A 13419-nucleotide genomic window follows, 5' to 3' on the forward strand; every position below is an offset into this window, starting at 1 on the left:
AGGCAAAGTGGCCGATCAATCGCCTGGAAACGAGAACCGTGCGTTTCGCTCTCCAGCGTTTTCTTCCCCTGGTGCGACACAGAGAGGTGAGGATCCTCTCTCACAACTCCACCACCGTGGCCTACATCAATCGTCAAGGGGGGACAAGAAGCAAGCATGTCTCCCTCGAGTCAACTCCCCTGATGGAGTGGGCGGAGAGCAATCTCGTCCGGATAGCGGCCTCCCACATCGCCGGGGTGGACAACGTTCAGGCGGACTTCCTGAGTCGTCAACAGCTAGACCCCGCCGAGTGGGCTCTCTCCGACGAGGCAATGCATCTCATCGTCCGTCGTTGGGGGACTCCACACCTCGATCTAATGGCGACCTTTCTCAACGCCAAGGCTCCACGCTTCTTCAGCCGCACAAGAGAGCGCGGCGCGGAGGGGGTGGATGCCCTCGCCCTTCCGTGGCCGTCGGATTAACTGCTCTATGTGTTTCCTCCTTGGCCTCTGGTCGGCAAGGTTCTCCGCAGGTTGGAACATCATCGAGGGACTGTAATTCTCGTCGCCCCGGAATGGCCCTGTCGGCCATGGTTCGCAGATCTACTTCAGATCACGGTGGACGGCCCACTTCGCCTGTCCCATCTTCCTCATCTTCTGCGTCAGGGGCCGGTATTTTTCGAGCAGGCAGAACTCTTCTGTCTTGCGGCCTGGCTTTTGAACGGCGCCGTCTCCGCCACAGAGGCTACCCGGAGACAGTGATCTCAACGATGCTTCGTTCCCGCAAGCCTTCGACCTCCGTCGCTTACGTTCGAGTTTGGAAGGTCTTCGAAGCCTGGTGCTCCGACCGCGGGGTCCAAACCATGGAGGCGACTGTCCCGCTGATCCTTCATTTCCTACAGGATGGTCTGGATAAGGGTCTCGCCTATAATTCGCTCCGGGTTCAGGTGGCGGCCTTGAATGTCTTGGTACAGAAGGACTGCTCTCTACCCCTTCAGCCGGATATCGCACGTTTTCTGAAGGGTGCCAAACACCTACGGCCACCGGTCAGGGATCCTTTCCCTTCTTGGAGCCTCAACTTGGTGCTGCGAACGCTGTCGGGCCCTCCTTTTGAACTCCTGAGGGGGTCCTCCCCTCAAGGACCTGACCCTCAAGACGGTATTCCTGGTAGCCATCTCTTCTGCTCGCCGGATCTCAGAGCTCCAAGCCTTGTCCTGCCGGGACCCTTATCTGCGTTTCTCCGACTCCGGGGTCTCCCTTTGTACGGTGCCATCCTTCCTACCAAAGGTGGTCTCGGCCTTCCACGTCAATCAAACGGTGGAGCTTCCAGCGTTCGCTCCAGAGGAACCCTGGTCTCTCCGGCTCCTGGACGTCAAGCGTGTGCTGCTCCGTTACCTGGAGGTTACCAATGACTTCCGGGTATCCGTTCATTTGTTTGTCCTCTGGTCAGGACCGAGGAGAGGTTCTCAGGCATCCAAGACGACTGTTGCGCGCTGGATAAAGGACGCCATCTCATCGGCTTACATTGCGGCGGGGCAGGTGCCGCCTCGCAGCGTGTCGGCTCATTCCACGCGATCCCAAGCGGCGTCCTGGGCGGAATCTCGCTCCGTTTCCTCCCAGGAAATCTGCCGTGCGGCGACGTGGAAGTCGTTGCACACTTTTTCCAGACATTACAGACTACACCTGGCGCCTCAGTACACGGGTTCTTTTGGCGATCAAGTTCTCCGAGCAGGTCTCTCAGGACCCCACCCGGTTTAGGGAAGCTTGGGTACATCCCACTGTCTGGACTGATCCAGGTATGTACAGGGAAAAGAAAATTATTCCTTACCTGCTAATTTTCGTTCCTGTAGTACCATGGATCAGTCCAGACGCCCGCCACTAGGGGTTTCATTAGGTCTTCCTCGGATTCTTCCAGGTAACTTTCATTCTGTTTGTCTCTGATTATTGTTACTGTTCACAGCTCCTCACAAGTTGACTGTTGGCGGTCCCGTTGACCGTTTGTTTACTTATATCTTTCTCTGTTCCTTTTTGGGAATGGATCTGGATCCAAAATGTTGTGTTTTGCTTTTGGGCTTTGCTATGCGTAATACTGAGCTCCAGCAGAGGGTGCACTACTCTATATGCTGATATGTATATTATACAGGAACATCGGTATATAAAAACCAAAAATAAATAAATAAATAAATAAATAAATATGCTGATGCTCTCAAACTCTGTTCTGACTCCATCTGCTGGTCGGGGGATATAACCCACTGTCTGGACTGATCCATGGAACTACAGGAACTAAAATTAGCAGGTAAGGAATAATTTTCTTATATGGGTGTAGCTAATCAGCTAGCTTATTGCCATATATGGAAGTATAAATGATACTATGTTTACATAGGGACAAATCATAAATTATGTGGAACACAAAGAAAACTCTCTCTCTGCTTTTGCTATCTTGCCTTCCTGTCTGTAAATTTGCTGTAACTAATAAATCCCTGATAATAAAGAAAAAATATTTATTCTAATACCATCTCTTCTTGATCATTGAGGGAATGAACCTCACAGACAGAACTGCAGATTTTAGATTTTACAGTAGTTTTCTTTAAAAAACGCACATAGTTAGATTTTCATATTGAACATCAAAGAGGGAAATGAGATGCTCATGTCACTTTCAGACTATGATCTTGTACAAATACAGCAATACTAAGTCAAGGATGGCATAGGACACTGAATTGTTTGAACTGTACCCAATGACATACTGTCAGCATATAAAGCAGTCAGGTTCTGAACCCTCATATATACTGTTATTAGTACTATCATTAAAGGTTTTGGATCCCAAAAGATCCAAATAATGACATTACAAGTTAATGTGGTTAAAGTAAATGTGAACTACCAACCATATTTAAGGTGGCAGCAGCAGCAGTTGCTGCACATGCTTGAATTAGCTCAGAGCATGCTATTAAAAACACAATTTCACCGGAAGGCTTGGTCGCTGGAAGTGCAGTGCTGGAGTGCACACAGTCTCCCCTGACCTGCGATACCACCTTAAGCCCCGGAGAGGAGAGAAGGCCAGCTCACCAAGGAAACATCGCACTACCTCCTGGAACCCTGGCAGCAGTAAGGAGCCCTTCGTTGATAGACCTAAGTGAAGGCGGAGCTGCAGACCGGGAGGAGAGCCAATGAGAGACCCGTGGGCTAGGAGGAGCAGTTGGTTCAAGCTCAGAAAGAGTTATGGGAATTTTGACTCCGGAGTCCTCTTTGGGAGCTAGGAGGAAGGAGAAGCTATCAGACTGTGAGCACTGAGGAGGAAGCAGGAGACTGCTATATGAAAGCTTTAACGGCGGGTTTCACAATATCTACCCCAGAGAAAATATCGTTAGAGGGCATATGGGGAATCTTGAAGTCGATTGAAATGTCCATTAACACTCTTTCCGCAGTAACTATAGAAACAAGGAATCAAACTATTGCAAATAATAATAACCTTATCTCAAATTATGGGAAAAAGGTAGAAAATTTGGACAAAAAAATATCCTTGCTTGAATATGTTCAGCAAAAATTGATAATATTGGATAATACTACCCACAGCAGATTAGAAAAAGTTGAAAATGCTCTCAGGGCCCATAATTTAAGGGTCCTAAATTTTCTTGTTGTTCCTATGCTCTCTCCTTTAGAAATGTTTCGAAACTATATGAAGCAAATTCTCAAAATTCCAGAGACTGCTTTACCTGTAATTACCAAGGCTTTTTACCTCCAACAGCGGACCCAAACTGAAGGACTGGAAAGTGTAGGGAATCAATTACCTTCGATCGATCTATCAAATATATTAGAAATCACTATGGACACTGAGATAATTCAAAGGAAACCTTTACTTATATATTTTGCCTTTCTATCTGACCATAACTATGTCTTGAAATTATTCTTTAGAAACAGGCAAAGCAAAGTATATGGTTATCCAATTTGGATATATCCTGATGATGTTAAAACAAAAACTAGACGTAGGGATTTTCTTATTATGTGTTCGTCAGTCCTACAAATGGGTGCCAATTTTACTCCCAAATATCCATGTAAATGCTGTGTGAAGTATTCTGGTGTTAACTACAATTTTTTTGAGCCCACACATCTTGGGGCGATCATAGATATCCATTCCCAAGAGGCATCCCTTCAAGCCTCGGCTATAAGAAAATTATTCCTTACCTGCTAATTTTCGTTCCTGTAGTACCATGGATCAGTCCAGACGGTGGGTTATGTCCCCCGTCCAGCAGATGGAGTCAGATCAGAGCTCGAGAGTGTCACCTCATCTATCAGCGCACCCTCTGCTGGAGCTCAGTATCATGAACAACAAAGCCCAAAAACGAGCAAGAACAAACAAAACAATTTGGATCAAACAAACAAACTGGCGTAAATAAACACCAAGAACAAGAACAGGAACGACCCAGAACTAGGTCGCAACAGGCAAACATGTGAGGAGCTGTACCAACCCCCATAGCAAGAATATAGGAAAGGACAGCTACAGACACCCAGCCGAGCAGAGGCTCCCCGTCCCAAAGCGGTGGGCGTCTGGACTGATCCATGGTACTACAGGAACGAAAATTAGCAGGTAAGGAATAATTTTCTTTTCCCTGTACGTACCAGGATCAGTCCAGACGGTGGGATGTACCAAAGCTTCCCTAAACCGGGTGGGCCCCTGAGAGCCCTGCTCGGATAACCTGATCGCCAAAGTGCTCAGAATCCGAAGGCAGCAGGTGTAGCCGATAATGCCTAGCGAAGGTATGCAAGGATTTCCAAGTGGCTGCTCTACAAATCTCCTGCGGCGAGACAGACTGGTTCTCCGCCCAAGAAGCAGCTTGAGACCTGGTAGAGTGCGCTTTCAAGCCTTCTGGTATGGCACGCCCAGCGCAAAGATAAGTGGAGGAAATGGCCTCCTTCAACCAATTTTGAAGGAGACACAAGGCATCCAAAGCAACCGTAGCTTTGGATGCCTTGTGTCCCCGTCTAGGACCAGTCAATAAGACAAACAAATGATCAGATAATCAAAAAGCATTGGTCACCTCTAGATAGCAAAGGAGAACCTGGCGCACATCCAACTTATGCAGATCCTTATCAGTCGCAGAAGTCTGATCCAAATTTGGGAAAGCCGGTATCTCTACCGTCTGACTGACATGAAAAGCAGATACCACCTTGGGCAAGAAGGAGGGAACGGTCCACAGCGAAACTCCGAAATACGAAAATACGGATCCCAACAAGACAAAGCTTGAAGCTCTGAAATTCGCCATGTGGAGGTATTGGCTACCAAAAATACAGTCTAGAGTGTCAAATCCTTCAACGTAGCCCAGTCAGAGGGGCTCAAAAGGAAGACCACATAAACTCTTAAGAACTAAACTCAAGCTCCAGGCAGGACAAATTTGTCGTAGCAGCAGGCGCAAATGCTTGGCCCCCTTCAAAAAACGGGACACATCTGGATGAGCTGCCAGCGACCCAGTGCCGTGACCTGCACCCGGAGAGAACTGTAAGCTAGACCTTTCTTCAGCCCTTCCAGCAGGAAGGATAGGAGGTGTGCCACCGAAGCCAGACGCGGGGGGGGGGGGGGGGGGGGGGAACATTCAAACCTTGGCACCAAGAATCGAAAACTTTCCAAACATAAATATAGGCCAACGACATGGACGATTTCCGTGCTTGCAAGAGGGTAGAAATTACCGAATCCGAATATCCCCTCTTCCTCAATTGCCTCCTCTCATAAGCCAGGCCGCTAGACAAAAGCGATCCGCTCGATCTAAAAATACTGGACCGTGTCGAAGAAGATTCGGAAGGTGTGTGAGACGCACCGGACCGATCGCCAACGAGATCAGATCCGCAAACCATGGACTTCGGGGCCACTCTGGGGCTACCAGAATGACAGACCCCACGTGGTTCTCTATCGGACGCACGATCTTGCCCACTAGTGGCCAAGGTGGAAACACATACAGTAGTACGCTGCAAGGCCACGGAAGGACAAGAGCATCCACTCCTTCCGACCCGTGGTCTCTCCAACGACTGAAAAACCGGGGCACCTTTGCATTTGTCCGAGTTGCCATCAGGTCGAGGCGTGGAACCCCCCCCAACGACAAGTGATCAGCCGGAAGGCTGCATCGGACAATTCCCACTTGCCGGGATCTAGATGCTGGCGGCTGAGAAAATCTGCCTGCACATTGTCTACCCTGGCTATGTGCGAGGCCGCCAACCGGACCAGATGTCGCTCTGCCCACGTCATGAGCCTTTCGGCCTTCCAGGCCACCGACCGACTCCTGGTTCCCCCTTGGCGGTTGATGTAGGCTACCATCGTCGCGTTGTCTGACAAGGCTCGCACTGCACACTGAGCTACCAAAGGGAGAAACACACGTAACGCCAGGCGTACCTACCCTGGTTTCCAATCAATTGATTGACCACGTCGCCTGATACTTGTCCAACGACCCTGAGTGGATTGTGACTGGCAAACTGCTCCCCAACCAGTGAGGCTGGCATCAGTCGTGTCTATTACCGACTGCGGCTCCTCCAGGTCCATCCCCTATTAACAAGTGGGCCAGAATCAACTACCAATCGAGACTGGACCTGGCTGGTTCCATCAGTGGCAAAGGCAGGCAAACTCCTCTGATTTTCGGATCCCACCGAGAAAGCAATGCGCGTTGTAATGGTCTCATATGCACCCACGCCCAGGGAACCACCTCCAGAGTAGACGCCATGGAACCAAGTATCTGCAAATAATCCCGTACTATGGGCAGGGGTAAAGACTTGAGCCGATGGATCTGCGCCACTAACTTGAGCCTCCTCTCCCGAGTGAGGAAGACCTTGCCTACCAAGGTATCGAAGTGTGCTCCTAGAAAGTTGAGAACCTGAGATGGTACCAACTGGCTCTTGGCAAAGTTTACCACCCAACCAAGGGACTGGAGCTGGAGTAGAACCTTGCTCATTGCTTCCCGACAGAGGCTCTCTGATTTGGCCCGGATGAGCCAATCTTCCAGGTATGGGTGAACCAAGATCCCCTGCTGCCGGAGGGCCGCTGCTACGACTACCATTACCTTGGTGATGGTAGTCACAGCAGCGAACGGAAGAGCTTGGAACTGATAATGCTCCCCCAGGACCATGAACTGGAGAAACCGCTGATGGCGCTCGCGTATCCCGATGTGAAGATATGCCTCAGTCAGATCCAAAGAGGCCAAATATTCTGAGTGGATGGCTGCAATGACCAACTGTAGAGTCTCCATGCGAAACCGGGGGACCCGAAGTGCTTGGTTGACTGCCTTGAGATCCAATATTGGCTGGAAGGACCCCTCCCTTCTTCGGGACTACAAAATAGATGGAGTACATGCCAGCCCGGTGCTCCTCTGGAGGGACCGGAACAATAGCTCCCAGGGATTTCAAGCGACTCAGGGTTTGCCCGACTACCTCTTGCTTGGCCAGAGAGCCGGCGGGAGAAATCAGAAAAAGATCCCTTAACGGGTGGGCAAAATCCAACTCGTAACCATGGGCGATGATATTGAGGACCCACTGGTCCGACGTGATCCTGACCCACTCCTCGAGAAACAGGGAGAGACGACCTCCCACCACTGGAACTGGGGAGAGGGTCGGAACACCTTCATTGGGAACTGCTTACCTCCGGTGGCCCCTTGAGAGCCTCCCTCCCGAAATGGCCTCCGACCACAAAAGGAAGTAGGCCAAGACTGAGCCCTCTGAGTCTGTTGTCGGACGGGAAAGGCGGGCGGCCGTGACTGCCGAAATCTGCGCTGTCCTCGGAAATGGTAACGCGCTGCCCCAAAGGGCCTGGAAGACTTAGGCCTATCTTCTGGCAATTTATACACCTTATTCTCCCCAAGAGACTTAATAAGGGTGGCAAGTTCCTCCCCAAACAATTTTCCCTTAAAAGGAAGATTGCCCAACTGAGTTTTGGAAGAAACGTCCGCGGACCAGTTCTGGAGCCAGAGAAGCCGTCTAGCCGAAACTGCAGTGGCCATGTTGCGTGAAGATGCCCGCAACAGATCATATAATGCATCCACTGTGTAAGCTACCGTGGACTCCATCCTATTTGCCTGATCTGCTTCCTCTGACGGCAACACCTGTGATGTGAGCATTTGCTGGACCCACCCGAGGGTTGCTCGCTGCATGAGGCTACTGCAGACCGCCGCTCTAACACAGAGCGCCGACACCTCAAAAATGCACTTGAGGAGGAGGACTTCTAGCCGCCTATCCTGTAAGTCCTTAAGAGCCGTCGCTCCCGTAACAGGAATGGTGGTCTGCTTGGTGACCACAGTAACAGACTCGTCCACCTTGGGAATCCTGAGGATATCCAAGGCTTCCTCAGGTAAAGGGTAGAGTTTGTCCATCGCTCGTCCCACCCGCAGGGTCGCGTCCAGAGATTCCCAGTCCCGAGTGATCAACTGCTTAAGCATTGGGTGGAAAGGAAAAGTTTGGGGCAGGGCACGCAGTCCCGAGAGTACTGGTTTCCCCTTAACTGGTTCCGAACTGGGGACTGGTGCCTCCACTTCCAGTTCCTCCAGGACATAGGGGATCAAGGGATCCAACTCCTCCCGGCAAAACAGCCGAGAAACCCGGGGGTTGTCCCCCTCTACTGGATTGGACTTAACACCCCCATCTAGGCTTTGGAGGAGAGGATCCAGAAAAGATCCCAAAGGAGCAGGATCCGGAGCCCCCCAGGGGCCGAAAGGGCATCCAGAGACATGTCCCGCCGTGCAATCTTCGCGGGAGGGGGCTGCTCATCCTGCTGATGAGCTTCCGCCTCCAAAAAAGCCCTATGCATAAGTAAAATAAATTTAAGAAAAAACTGACTGGGCCTTTAAGGGATCCGATAGGTGAAGGGGAGGAGGGGGGAGGACCGGGCTCCCCAAGGGGGCTGGTCCCGGATCGCACGATCGAACGGGACTCAGACTGGGAGGAGAAATTGGAGAATCCTCTCCCCCAGTCGGCAGGCAGGGCTCCGACAAAATGGCTGCCGTTCCCCCGCGCGCCGGCAACGGACTCGATCGCGAATCGCTGTTCCGCGCTTCGTGGCAAAATGGGCCCAAAATGACCCCCAGCCGAGCCCTCCCCCCCGGGGAGGTAGTGGGCGCAAACCGTGTCCCGCCAGAGGCGCAACCCCACCTCCCCACATGCTGAGCACGATAGCCCTTGTGGCATCTTGAGGGGGGGGGGGGTGTTTCAAACAGTACGATGGGAAAGAAAAAAGAATAATTTAAAATACCCTGCCAACTTGCGGCCTTACGGAGCTCTGGGAACGCTGTAGCACCAGAGGAAACTTGTCTCGGGGCGCCGAGGGGAGGGACCGGCCCACCGGTTAATCCCCCTCCAGAGATAGACTGCCCTCCGGGAACAAGGCGTTTAGAGCTGCCAGCCCCTGCCTTACCTCTACCTGCCGAGTGAAGAGCCTGAGAAAATAAAACGGCACTGAGCTTTATTTTTTTATACAACCAACTTGCTGTAGCCAAAGGTGTTAACTAAATCATCCATAGCCTTAGAACTCTGTAAAAAAAAAAAAAAAAAAAAAAAGAGATGTAACTAAATTTAAAGAAATTGAAAAATAAGGACCGCAGGTTCTGTCAACCCTTCTGCTGAGAGTCAGAGAAAATACTTAGGGATCGCAGGTGGCACACCAGGTTAAGAGGGGTGCCTTTTCAGTTTTTTTCTCTGACTCCCTCTGCTGGAAGGGAGACACAACCCAGCAGTCTGGACTGATCCTGGTACGTACAGGGAACATCAGTTTTTCTGTACATGAGTTATTCTTGGGTATATGTTAAAAAAATTTTGAAAATAAAGAATTAAAAAAACAAAACAAAACACAATTACTGGCTACTTAAGCTATAATCATATGTGTTGTGCAAAGCAAGAGTAACACTCAGAATATACAATTTACCTGCTGTAATTTTACACGTCATCATGCCCTTTATAACCACAGGTCTGGGAAAAAAGCCCCACAAAGATTTTTTAATATTCTAATACACAATCTAGCATTTTAATGGCTTGTGAAATCATCAAGTGACATCACTAGTAAATCTCACTTCAGTGTAAGTGAAACCTTTGTAAATTGTGATACCTTTCATTAGACCAACAATAAAGACATTGTAGCACATGAGCTTTCGAGATCATAAAGTTCCTCTCTCATAAGTTTATGTACTACACATCTTTTTTTGTTGGTCTAATGAAAGGTTGTGCAGCCTACAAAAGACTACAATTTTTCTCCAAGACCAACATGGCTACGAAAAATCTGCCCTGCTTCAGTGTAAGCCTGTGGAACTTGCATCACTTCATGTTTTGCAGCAAATGCATGGGACTGTGCTTATGTTGCTTTGTTTTACTTTTATTTATTGTATTATTGTTTGATTTCATATACTGTTTATTTTTATGTATGTCTTCAAATTTGTACAGTGCTTAGTATTTATGATTAAGCAATTCAAATAAAGAAAGTACATAAATTAGAAAGAGGTTCTTCATTCATCAAAATATCACAAACACTGTAAAATGGTTAAACATTCTCTGCCAGCTCCCAAAGCAAAGGTCACAGTTTTGACTTTTTCTGGAAAAAGTCTATTATTGCATTCATGCACTCATCGGACAGCCACCTCTCTTTAAGGAGCTTGCATTCCTGAGTGTTGACAATATGCAGCTTCTCCTTGTCCATGCCTCGAATCAACTGTTTTGAGAATGCCAGAGACTAGAAAGAAAGTGAAGTGAAAAAAAAAATGAGAGGTCAGTAGAAAGAAGGCCCCTGCCCAACCATAGCATGTGGCTATGTATAAAGAATGCTTCAGTGGATATCTAAGGCAGTATTTGCAAAACAAGCACTGACCACTGAAATACAAAAGGAGCTAGGACTGCACCAAGATGCATCATTTTGCTACAGTTAAACATAGCAATGCTCCAATAGCAGAAACAAGTAGAGCAGTGGCTTATGATTGCTTCCACTAAATATGCTTGATAACCTCCATCCACACACAGTTAGGGCTTCCTTCCACAATAACTTCTGCCAGAAGCATGTAATAGGAAACAGTACATACATACTGTAGTAAAGCTACTTCTGAAGTATTAACGTGTGTCTCAAATACCTGTCAGCTGATGACTGTTATGAGGACTACCCAATGCAAAATTATGTACTGCTCTCTCTAGCCCCAGGACTTTTGTTGGATATTCTGCTGGGGATAATGGGGAAAAGTTTCCCCATTATGCCTGTCCAAAAGCCCCCCCCCCCCCCCCACAACAATCCCTCCTCCTCATTTTATGCAAACATTTCAAATTTCATTACATTTTTATAGTAACTTTCCTGGGATTCTCTCCATTGATCACCTTTGGAATGATTGCTTCAGGGAATCCTAATCCCCTTTCACTGGTTGTAGATTATAGAGGATGTTCTGCTCAGATTAAACCCATAAGCACAGCGCTGCAGCTAAGCCACAGGACAGGCCACTCTAACAATGCAGTTTTTTTTAACAATAAAGTTTAATACTGACATTTTTGGGGAGCTTTGCATAATTTTTCAGCCTTGCCCAAACTTCCTTTTGGAAAGTGGTGTCAGGGAAAACCTCAGTCACAAGTCCCCGGTCACACGCTTCCACTGCAGTCAACACTTTGTTGAAAATAAGGATCTCATTAGCCTAAATATAAATGTGAGAGTGAGAAAAAGATTAAAATTTACTTTACACATGAAAAACAGAATATAATCATGAGGGGGGCAATTTTCAAGAGCTGTTTACCTAAATAAATAGGCTATCTGAAAATTGCTCATCCTGTACTTGGGGAAAGGTATGTGTAAAGGAAGTGGAATCAAAGCAGAGTTAGGTCAGGGGAAGTAACAATGCATATAGTTTTGCATTTTAAAAATTATGTATTTTTTTTTCTGGGAAAAAGGATCCATAGCAATAACAAGTATGAATCTCTACAGATACCTTTTTCCCTAGGCAATTTTCAAATGGAAAGTATATGCATATTTTCCCTTTGAGAACTGGTGCAATATTCATGGGGAAAAGTACCCTCAGATTTTGCAACTACTCATATACGTTTTGAAAGTTGTCCACTAAGTTAACGTCTACTGGGGGGATGGGGGGGGCCTGCGCTCCAATACTAGGCTGATATGTGGAAGCCTACAACAAGATAATGAAGCACAAGAGCCAAGTGAGACCTTACCCCTCTGAATCCTCACAGGATCCTCAGCTGGTTCAACCAATGACTGAGAAATCTGTTAGTACCAGCACTTTGCCGGAGGTGAAAACATTCAGTGCGAGGCTAGGCCAGGGGTCAGGAACCTTTTTGGCTGAGAAAGCCATAAACGCCACATATTTTAAAATGTAATTCCATGAGAGCCATACAATATGTTTAAAACTAAATACAAGTAAATGTGTGCATTTTATGTAAGATCACACTTTTAAAGTACAATAAGTCTCTGAAAATATTGCACCAGGCCTTAAGACACCAATACATCTCCTATTAGGAAAACTGACCAAGTCAGGCTGCTATAGAGTCCTACACAGAAACTACACGCCAGCAGAAAACCTCACCTGAATCACGTGCTGACCCTCACCTAACAGAATAAAGAGACCAAAACGCATAACTAGAAGCATGCAGAAAAAACTGAATTGGAAACTGCAACAAGCCAGAGTCTCTGTATGCAGTGTAACAAAGGAAAAAAGAAACATCACCCATCCTTATAAAACAAATCAAGAAATATAAAATCATCAGCAGTAAAACTGTACTAACAAAAAGAACATATTTCGAAACAGCTGATGAGTGGAATATCCAATAATTAAAAACTCATATAAAAAATTTCCAGATACCAACAAAATATTTCAAAATAGCAGACACAAAGACCCAGTAATGAAAAATAATAAGGATACAAAAAATTTTTTGCTCTGCATACCTGGGAACGTTTGATATCCAGGTGCCCTGAGATTGTTTTGAATTAGCAGGAGGAGGGGTGGTTTGCTTGGAACTTTCTCCTCTCTCTTTCACATACCAGCACTCTCTCTCACACTGGCTCTCAATTACACACCTATACACACACATGCTCTCAGTCACTCACATATACACATGCATTTTCTCTTTCACTTATATAGGCTCTTACACATTTACACACATGCTGTCTATCTTTTCACGCTCACACACACACACACACACAGGCTTTCAATCACATAAATACATGCTGTCTTTTTCTCTCACACACAGACTCTTATTCACATGCTTACAAACATGTCCTCTCTTTCTCTCATTTACACACAGGCTCTCACATACTCACATGCTCCCTCACCTAAATCAGCTCTCAATCACACACAGACACACATGGTCTCTCTCTCTTACTTATACACACAGGCTCTTAATCATACATACACATGATTTCTCTCACACACAAAGGATCTCAATCATACACACATACTCTTTCACACAAACAGGTTTTCAATCACAAACTTACACATACAGGTTCCCA

At 47.3% G+C, this 13419-nt stretch overlaps 1 protein-coding gene across 4 annotated transcripts in view; it reads right to left on the bottom strand.

Annotated features, from left to right (window-relative positions):
• Nucleotides 1-10206: 10206 nt before the first annotated feature.
• The window catches only part of ECI2 (enoyl-CoA delta isomerase 2), a 133220-nt gene continuing 130007 nt past the window's right edge, over nucleotides 10207-13419 (bottom strand). For 2 of the 4 annotated variants that reach the window (XM_029590576.1, XM_029590577.1), the window contains 2 exons: nucleotides 11453-11596; nucleotides 10207-10659 (listed from right to left, as the gene is read on the bottom strand). In XM_029590576.1, coding sequence (XP_029446436.1) covers nucleotides 10504-10659; nucleotides 11453-11596 — 300 coding nt within the window. In that variant the 3' untranslated portion in view covers nucleotides 10207-10503. The remainder of the gene's footprint in view (nucleotides 10660-11452; nucleotides 11597-13419) is intronic. The other 2 variants (XM_029590575.1, XM_029590578.1) reach the window with 2 other exon arrangements.

Source organism: Rhinatrema bivittatum, chromosome 2, assembly GCF_901001135.1.
Source record: "Rhinatrema bivittatum chromosome 2, aRhiBiv1.1, whole genome shotgun sequence".
Lineage (NCBI taxonomy): Eukaryota > Metazoa > Chordata > Amphibia > Gymnophiona > Rhinatrematidae > Rhinatrema > Rhinatrema bivittatum.